This window comes from Carassius gibelio, chromosome B23 (assembly GCF_023724105.1).
Source record: "Carassius gibelio isolate Cgi1373 ecotype wild population from Czech Republic chromosome B23, carGib1.2-hapl.c, whole genome shotgun sequence".
NCBI classification, from domain to species: Eukaryota; Metazoa; Chordata; class Actinopteri; order Cypriniformes; family Cyprinidae; genus Carassius; species Carassius gibelio.
In genome coordinates, this window is record NC_068418.1 from 16785502 (window position 1) to 16795867 (window position 10366).

At 38.2% G+C, this 10366-nt stretch overlaps 1 protein-coding gene across 2 annotated transcripts; it reads left to right on the forward strand.

Annotated features, from left to right (window-relative positions):
• Window positions 1-498: 498 nt before the first annotated feature.
• Window positions 499-10310, forward strand: LOC128011600 (kelch-like protein 21). 2 transcript variants are annotated; one of them, XM_052594200.1, is made up of 5 exons: window positions 499-664; window positions 4622-5698; window positions 7103-7508; window positions 7630-7702; window positions 8392-10310. In XM_052594200.1, exons 2-5 carry the CDS (start codon window positions 4672-4674, stop codon window positions 8725-8727), a joined length of 1842 nt encoding a protein of 613 aa, XP_052450160.1. In that variant the 5' UTR covers window positions 499-664; window positions 4622-4671; the 3' UTR covers window positions 8728-10310. The 2 variants fall into 2 exon arrangements, with proteins under 2 accessions (XP_052450160.1, XP_052450161.1); XM_052594201.1 differs by lacking the exon at window positions 499-664 and adding an exon at window positions 4394-4504.
• The last annotated feature ends 56 nt before the right edge of the window (window positions 10311-10366 follow it).

Sequence of the window (10366 nt, forward strand, 5' to 3'; positions counted from 1 at the left end):
TCTGCCCTGTTCAGCGAGCAGAGAGGAGCAGCACTTTCAGTTAAAAAAAGATATTCTGTTGCTTCAAACTCTATTTTACATACAAGTACAGTCGAAATCACAGTTCAACCATTGTCTTAATCTTATGTGTATGTTATTTCATAGTCGTGAATAGGTTTTTAGTGCACAGATTAACATCTTTGAGAGCTGGTATGTAGTCTTAATGGACCGCGTTTCAGTCATTATAATATTAATTCCGTTGTCTGACAACAGAAACATTAAAATATAATAATAAAAAACGTTTTATTGAGAATTTTTGCAGCATTAAAATGCAGTACATGAGCACAGAAAGGGCGAGATAATATGACGCACCTACGTCATGAATATGGTAATTACCATATGACGTCATCTAGCGACATTTAGCGACTTTTCAGGCAGGGTTTAGCTACTTTCCATTGAAAGAAGTTGGCAACACTGGTTTGGACAGCCAAACTTGAGACAGATCGCGTCATCATGTAACTGCTGCACAAGTGTCCAATGAGGGTCTCTTATGATGCGGAGTCATGGCGCTGACATGAGCGAAGAGAAAACAGAAGCAACGTTAGACGTTAAATAGGACAATTTATACCAATCTGTCAAACTATCCGAGGCGGATAGGAACCGAAATCGTTAACAGTTGGATTCGGTAAGTAGAAAAGCGTCAGGAACAGCTATTGTATGAAGGTGAAAATGTGACGCTTCTTGCGTTGTTTTTCTCAACCGAAGCAGACAAGCAGCAGACGGTTATTGTGTCGAAAAAACAATTTCATGTGTGTTTCTATACTCAACATGAAGCTCAAGTCTTTGTGATTAATTCAGTGGATTAAAATATATTATAAATGTTCCCGTTGTTACGTGAAGCCTCGTTAGTTGGCAGTAGGTGAAGATGAGCAATGCATGACATTAAACATCAGGTCAAATCTTAAAATAGACTGGGTTTTGAAGGTCTCTTGGCTATAGGCTATGGATAAAAAGGTCTGAAATGAAGAATGAAAGGGTAAAAGTAACTTTAATCCCAGCATTCAATGTCTAAACATTTCTAATAGTTATTTGAATCCATAAATTTGTAAACAAATAACTTAGATTTTCTATGCAGTGCTGATGGTTAGATTGGTGCCTATTTTTTGTTGAATTTCAATTTAAAGTGAGAGGACAGGAAGAGTTTTCAACATAGGCTATATAACTTGAAGAAATTTTATATAAAATGTTATGAAGCTAAATATGTAACATACGATATAAAATAATACAATATAATGTATGTACCGGTATGTGTGTGTGTGTGTGTGTGTGTATATATATATATATATATATTATAAAACACTATAAACAATATAATTATATACAATTTAACTCTCTCTCTCTGTGTTTGTCTTTGTGTGTGTGTGTGTGTGTAAACTGATTCCCACCAAAGAAACAAATCCTATTTTAGCATAAATGTGATTGATTGAAGACAGGTTTAACTGTCTGAACTGAGTGAAACAATACCTGATTGTGGTTGTCCCGAATCCCAAACATGCTCGGCTCCTTTGGGTTTGTGCTGATGGAATGCCGAGCTGTGGCAGCTGTGTTACGATGGGCATCTCTCAGTCAGGTGCAACATTAGACTGCAGGCCACTGGTGGGTTGCTCTCCTGATGGAAGAGGGCCCTGTTCATAGGGGGTTTGTTATTCTGAAGTTGTACAGATCCACTGTTTGCAAGGGTCCAGGAAACAGACACATTTGAAGTTCAGTCTAACCATATATAAATATTCAATAATGGTTTTGTTGTGCTTATTGAGAAATATTTTGTCTTACAGATCAGGAGTTTGAGTAATCTAATGTTTTAGAAAGCCCTAAAGTTGATATGTCATCCCATACTATAAGTTTCCTGTGCATAGTCATGAATCATGTCTCATAAGTCATAACTATAGATCATGACACTGTATTGACGAGTCAGGAGGAGTCTTGTGTTGGTCACTGCCAGCAATGCTATTCTCGGACCGACTGGTAAACAGACTACTAGTAAGCATCTTGGTATGCGAGTTGCCTAATACGCAACACTGAGATGCTGCATTGTGGTGAATATATATTGGCATCTAATGCATTCCAAAAATACCCAGCCTCTCGGGAGGCCAGTACATGCACAGATGAATGCATTATTCCTCAACCCTGTTATGCATAATGTAGGTCTCTCACTGAACATGGTAAAGCTTTGCTGTTCAGAGCAGGTCTATATTTCTGCAGTTTGTTGACCCTTTGGGGCCCCTCTTTCTTACTCTCTCTCCCTTTCTCATCCTTTTTGATGAGCCAACCTTCATAAAACTTCACTGAGCTGCCTGATGTCACATGGCTCTTCAGTATAAGCTATGTTTGTGATTTGCTTTTAAGGACTCATGTGTTTGCGAAACTTGTTTTGATACCTGATGCTGTAGATGGAAATGCCATTTTATTTTAAACTCAAAAGTGCCATTGAAGAATCCCTTACTTTAGCTACCTGCCTTGTGACTCTTGTTGAGAATAGAAATAGAATATAGAAATGAAAATATAATAATATAATAATATAATATTATGAAAATAATTTACCTTCCTGTTTCTGTGGCTCAGTGGTAGAGAATTGCGTTAGCGGCGCAAAAGATCGTGGGTTCAAGTCCCAGGTAACACCTACTGAAAAAAATTTATAGCTTGAATGCTGTACTGTAAATCGCTTTGGATTATGCTAAAAACGTATTACTTGCTTCTTCTGTGAAACACAACAGTAGATGTTAAGCAGAATGTCTAAGCTGCTCTTTTCCATGCAATGTAAGTGAATGGTAATTTATGCTGCCAAGGTAAAAAAAAAAAAACTATTTTATTTTGTGACAAAGTCATACAATATCTTTTAATGATAAACAGACCAAAATATGAGTTAAGAAGACCCATTCACACTAAGCACCAAAACTATAATGCTAACTATAACTATGAAGTTTTAATAATCATTGTAATTCTATGACAATAGGGAAGTCCATACCACAGTTATAACAATAAAAAAACTGTTCCGAAAGTGTTTGCAATGATATTGTTTTTTTGTTTTTTTTTTACTGATAAATGAGGAAAATTGACAGTCAATCAGAATACACTTGACTTTAATGTGGTTAAGCATTTAAAGTGACACGACATAACCGCATGGAATGCTTATAATAAACAGAACATTATTATAAGCTGATGTGAATGCTAATGTAGTTACCCTTCTTGGTGTAAATGGGCCTTTAGTGTTTCTCACTCGACACTCACATACTGCCTCAAAAAAGCATTATATAGCACACAACTTGTGTACTACTGTCATAGTTTCATTGTTACTTTTTGTCTTTTTCACAAGTCCTGTTTATACAAAAAAGATCATTACTTTGTCCTTCAGTTAAAAAATAAACAATACTATTGGAATGACATGAGATTAAAGTAAATGATCACACAGTTTTATTTCTAGCTGAACTACCCCTGTAAACCTTCTTTAGATTTGTTGTTGTAGGAATAGTTTCTCAGTAAGGATGCATCAATACGATACTCGGGATCGGTATCGGCTCCGAAACTGGCATTTTCTGCGGATCGGGTATTGGTCAGACGAGACTGATCCAAAACCGATATTGTGCATTTACTATTCTGTGTTATTGTTGAGCCCCACGAAAGGTGCAAAAACATTATAAAGCACCAAAACATTTTCAAGAACATATTTCAAGGGTTCTGAAGCTGTTCCATAGTTCCATGTGAGGTACAGATTAATATTGAAGTCATTAAATTTAAGTACACACATACTCTTCTTTCCGTTGCGGCTGTCTGTCATCCTCCGTTCAGCAATCAAACTGCATGTCGCGTTCGGTTACTACAGTCAAAACAATGAAACTCTCTCACGGGCACACAGTAACTGAGGTTTAAAACTGTTCAAATAATAGCCTCAATAAACACCACGTATCAATACAGTATCTCTTACCTTTCTACTAGTGATGTCCGGTTCACAAATAAATTGTGTGATTTAACCGGTTCTTTTGCTGCTGGAATTATCCACTAACCTAGTTTATAATAGTATTTTTGTCATATATTATGATTATAGATTTTTTCATTTGTTATTTTTCATTAAAATTAAGTTGTGTATATGTAGTAGATTGTGATCAACACAGAGAAATTCTACATTAATTAAAAATGTGCTGGTATTAGATTGGATCGTTATCGGCAGATACTCTGAATTTTCAGTATCGGATCGGTTCTGAAAAATTGGTATCATTGCATCCCTAACTCAGAGTGGAGAAATTCTGTAATCTCCAGTAAGTGAAGCTAAAGGGTGTGTGGAGACCACCCCCTCCCCTCACCAAGCCTGTGAAAATGGACACTGCTGGTGTATTTATAGACTAGACACGATGAGCCCACTTTCTTAAAAGACCAACGGTTGCACACATTCGTCATAACCACATGATATTTGGTTCTAGAATCTACTGTGTCCCTTTCACAAGTTTAAACACTTTGAGAAGATACACAGGTAGGCTGAAACATCAGTTTGGGGTTTTCAGTTTTCAGTTTTTTTAGAACTTGTTTTACTTAATTTCACAAAGTCAAATGAGAAACTACTACTAAAACTCCTGTTCTCTCTTTAAAGGTGAATCCAGAGTTCTGACCAGACGTACGCCAAGAGAAATACCATAAGCTATGGAGAAGCCAGCTTTACAAACGCAGCTCTCTATGCTGCCCTTCTTCGACGCAGCCCACGCGGTCAACTTGCTCCGCGGCATCCACGAGCTCCGCGCCGAGCGCAAGTTCTTTGATGTCACGTTGTGCGCTGAAGGCAAAGAGTTCCACTGCCATCGAACTGTGCTTGCAGCTGCCAGCACCTACTTCCGTGCCATGTTTGCCGGTACACTACGAGAGAGCGTCATGGACCATGTGGTGCTACACGAAGTATCAGCTGAACTGTTGGGCCTCCTGGTGGACTTTTGCTACACGGGTCGCGTGACCGTCACACACGACAATGTGGACCTCCTGCTCAAGACGGCGGACCTCTTCCAGTTCCCATCTGTCAAAGAAGCGTGCTGTAAATTCCTGGAGCAGAGACTTGATGTTTCCAACTGCTTGGAGATCCAGGACTTCGCAGAGGCTTATGCCTGTCATGAACTAGCAGCTAGCGCTCGCCGTTTCGTGCTGAGGAACATTGTGGAGTTGGCGAAGAGCATGGACTTTGAACGACTGTCGTGGAAGCGTCTGCTGGAGTTTGTGTCTGATGATGGACTGTGTGTGGATAAGGAAGAAACAGCATACCAGATTGCCGTGCGCTGGGTTAAAGCTGACTTGCAGCACCGGTTGCATTACTGGCCTGAGTTGTTGCAGCAAGTACGCTTGCCGTTTGTTCGCCGTTTCTATCTTCTGGCCCACGTGGAGAGTGATCCAATGGTCTACCTGTCGCCAGCCTGTTTACGGTTAGTCAGCGAGGCACGCAGCCTTCAGTCTTTTGAATATGACCGCCATGATCGACCCAGTCATCGAATGCGCCCACGTCCGTCCACCGGCCTGGCTGAAATTCTGGTGGTAGTAGGAGGATGTGATCAAGACTGTGATGAGCTTGTTACTGTGGATTGTTACAACCCCCAGACGGGACAGTGGAGATACTTGGCAGAATTCCCAGACCACCTTGGTGGTGGCTACAGCATAGCCGCCCTGGGCAATGACATTTACGTGACAGGTTAGTACAATGATGACATTTCCTTGCGGGACAAAGTCATGCTCAACAAACAGGTACAACGTGTGCCGTAATTATTTCATGCTAAGGTAAAAGAAGAAAGCACAAATCCCCAGGCAGAGGCTCAGAGTGTCTTCTTTTCAAACTGTTTACAACATGGCAGCCGATGTATAAATAAACCCATGTATATGTAAGAGTGTGGTGATAGGACATAATGTGCTGCCAGATCAGCAGTGACTAACGTGATTTCAGGTGACATAAATGTTACCTTCAGATACGGACAATGTTTCAATTGAGAAACCGTCTCATGCGGTTAAATGTTGCTTCTATTCTAAGTGTCCTTTGCTATTATGTAAGTGGTTTTAAAAAGGTTGACTGAGCACTGACTATGGAATTCAACAGTTCCGGTTCCGATTTCACATGATTCTGGTTGATGATCCTTTTACTATTTTTAAGTAATATTTGGTAAAAAGTAAACACAGACTTTAAGGATTCCAATAACAATCCTTAACTGTTTATTTAACATTTAACATGACTGCATTGATTTAAGTCAGATACAGGAATAGTTCACACACAGATTTTAGTTCTCAATCTTTCCCTCACCCTCATGTTGTTCCAAAGCTGTATTAGTTTCTTTCTTATGTTGAACCAAAAAGAATATATTTTCAAGGCCAAAAGAGTTGTTGGTCCCCATTGACTTCCACAGTAGGGAAAGAAGGACTATGAGCCATCAACTGTTTGGTTATCAGCATTCTTCAAAATATCTTCTTTTGTGACCAACATACGAAATTACAGGTTTGAAACGACATGAGGGTGAGTAAATGATGACAACTTTTCATTTTCAGGTAACCTCTCCTTTTAGGGTGCGTTGACATTTAACATTGTAATTTTCACAGACAAACTCCAGTCATTTCAGAAGGAATCCAAATAATCTTGAATTTCGCAAAATTTTGGGTGAAAAATTTCTCTAGTCTGCTCAGATTTTGAAATGGGTTCAAGAAAGCTGCCTGGTTTGAATTTGAATTTCCGAGAGCTGTGCTTCATGGTTCACCACACTTGACAATAATCATTTTTTGTTTTGTTTTTTTGTAATTGAAATTTCACTAATATGTCCACACCTTTGGTTGTTCGCTGTATGTTTAATTCATTAAAAAGATGAACAGTAATTCATTCTGTAATCAGCCTACAAAAGAACTGTTAACCAGATCAAACAACCTTTTTTGTCCCGGTACTTTTTTCAGATATCATTAATAATCCCAAATAACCCTGAAGAGTCACACAAAATGAGCCCATTAGTGTAGGCAAGTTTGAAAAGTAGGGTTGATAAATGATAGGAAAGAACATCTATTCTATATTTGGCTGTTTGGTATTATGTTTAAGCTTTCAAACCTGCTTCATTTACGACAGGCGGCTCAGATGGATCACGTCTGTATGATTGCGTTTGGCGATACAACTCCAGTGTGAATGAGTGGACCGAGGTCTCCCCCATGCTGAAAGCCAGAGAGTACCACAGCTCCTGCGTCCTGAAGGGTCAACTCTATGTGGTAGCCTCTGACAGCACAGAGCGATACGATCATACTCTCGATTGCTGGGAGGACCTTCCGCCCATGCCACATCCCATGGATAACTGTTCCACTACATCGTGTAGGGGACAACTCTACGCCATTGGCTGTTTAACTGGAGAGGACACAATTGCAATTCAGTGCTATGATGCTGAAAGCAACCGCTGGTCACTAGTGAACAATGGAGAACTGCCTCCTTGGTCCTTTGCCCCCAAATCAGTGACCTTAAATGGGTTGATCTACTTTGTAAGGTAAGGCGCTCAGTTTTTTCCCCACAATTTTAAATATCCAGTTTCTGATGATAAGCAGAAAAAAATCAACAATAAAGGAAATGAGGTTTCCATGTTTCTCATGAAAGCTGTTGTGTTTCAGAGATGATTCGGCAGAAGTAGATGTCTTCAACCCACAGAAAAACAATTGGGATAAGATTTGTCCCATGACACAAGTATGTCTACTTTAGCTTGTTTTCCTCTTTCAAGATGCAATCACATTTTCCGTTGTTTAACAAATTTTCTCAGGCCAAATTGAGTCATTTTAATACTAATCCACGTGATCTGTAATTTCACATGAGGGCGAAACATTTTTGCATCAGGTTTAAGCCATTGTCTCACTATTGACAATGGAGCTTTTTGCTTGGGTCCTATCTATGATATAATTTACAGGTTTAAGGTAATTATTTTTTTTTATTTCTGTATATTGGTTGGACAGTGTTTTTCCAGTCAACAAAACATATCCTGGATTTGCAAGAGAAAAGTTTTCAAAAATTAAAAAACGGTTAATTTATTAATTCAAACCAAAAATCTTTAATAATTAATAGATTAGTATTTATTTTTTCTAAAAAAAAAAAAAAAAAAACTATATAAAATAATAATAATAAGAGCCCAAGATTTTCTTTTCTTTTAATTTGCTATAATTTGCTATGATATTTTTTGTTTGGTTTTTTTTTTTATACCAGGACAGTTGTCATACTCAAAAAAATATAAAAAATGTATTTTGAAAACTAAAAACATTTTCATAAAACAGGTGTGTATAAATTGAAAAAAAAAAAATTCTTTATACAGTTTATTAAAAAGACAAATGATCATCCCATCATTGACCCACATTAGGCATTCACACAAGTCTCACCTTCCACAGGTTCATGTTGGAGGCAGTGTAGCAGCCCTGGGCGGTCGACTCTATGTGTCCGGTGGCTATGACAACACTTTTGAGCTATCTGATGTGGTGGAGGTCTACGACCCCTCTACTCGAGCTTGGACCCCAGCTGGCCGGCTTCCCCAGCCCACCTTCTGGCATGGAAGTGTCAGCATATTCCGACAATTCATGCCTCTTGTTCCAAGCACCTTTGAACATTTAGACATACCTGAGGCCAACGCCATCCACCTCCACAGACACCACCGCAACCAGGCACTTCACAACCACAACAACAATGTCAATCAGAACCACAACCAAGATGTCAATGAAGTGCACTGAGAACTTTTGAATGTGACGTTGCTACTAGGTGTTTTGCACTTTATGACATATTCCCCTCTGCAAAGGGAGCTGGTGAATGGACAATCAATGTTTAAATGATTTCCCTCAGTAACCCAGTGTTACTACAGCTTTAATTTTTGCATGCATTTCTAATGCTGACTATGTTTACCAGAGTGTGTTCAACAGATTTGAGTGAAGTGACTCATGAAATAGTGCCATCATGTTTGGCAAATTTCGAGCAATCCATACCATGGAAATTGCATGAAGGTTATGAACATTTTTCTATTTTTATTTATTCTATAATTCAGCATGGACCTCCTAAAGTGATCTGCAACATTGCAACTTCAAGTCAACATCCACAAATAATATAATATAAATGCCATAACCTAATGTGAAGTAAAATGGCTTTTTAAAAATTATACAATTTTGAGACCCAAAATTCCATCATTACATCATTCCAAAAGGTTATTGTAACGTGATTCAACAGTATTCTGCAATGTGGATAACAAATGTTATTTTATATACACAGTGAAAAGTCTGAAATTAAATATTTAGGAGAATCCAAGATTTTCCAAAAACATAATTTTGTTTGACAGATAAACATAACTGTGTGCCAGCATAACCCATTGTTTGATATTCATCTTGCTAGAATTACATACTTACAATCTAGCATGCATGCAGTGATCACATTTTATGTGAATTTGTATCCGACTTGCGTTTCAACCTGTATTTTAATATTAAATTAAGTTTATTATTATCTAGTCATAGTTTATTTTAGAGGAAGGTTTGTTACAGTTTAAGTGGAACAGCTTGTGTATATTAAGCTGTCTGTGATCATGAAGAAAACATGACGAATGGATGAAGGTATTGTATTTTGATGTCAAACTGTATTCAGATGCTGTACTAATAACTGGAATAGTAATTCAGTATCTCGTTATTCTTGAGGAAATGTATTTGTTTGATGATACCAGTACTTATGAAACAAATTAATTATCTATAACACGCAGCTGCAGCCTGTAACTTCTGGCGCTCTAGCGGTTAAAGGGATAGTTCACCCAAAAAATGAACATTTGATTCTCTGCTTACCCCCCAGGGGCATCCAATATGTAGGTGACTTTGTTTCTTAAGTAGAGCACAAATTATGATTTTCAGCTTCGGTAGTTGCAGTCTCTGGTAACAAAATGGACACAAATCATTTTGTGTCTTTACACATCAACGTATCGACACGAGCCGCAGGGTTTAATATAGATTTGTCTGTGCATGTTTTTTTTTTTTACTTTCATAAATTTTGTTACCATTTGGCATGGATTGTACAGCTGAGAGACTGCAACGCCTGAAGTAAAAAATCATAATTGTGTTCCTACATGTAACCTACATATTGGATGCCCTGGGGGTAAGCAGATAAACATAAAATTAGAATTTTTGGGTGAACTATCCCCTTAATAAACTGAACTGCCTGTGTCTTGCAGAAGAACATTGTAGCCGGAGCTATTTCTCTCTGTTTATGTCTATAGTGAATCACACAGGTAATGTGTGTAATGTTTCTTTGTGTGGTCAATTAATAAATGACTGCCAGCGCTGTTCCTTTTTGCGCTTTTCTTGTGTATATGTAGTAAGATCACAATCACAACAGAGCTGT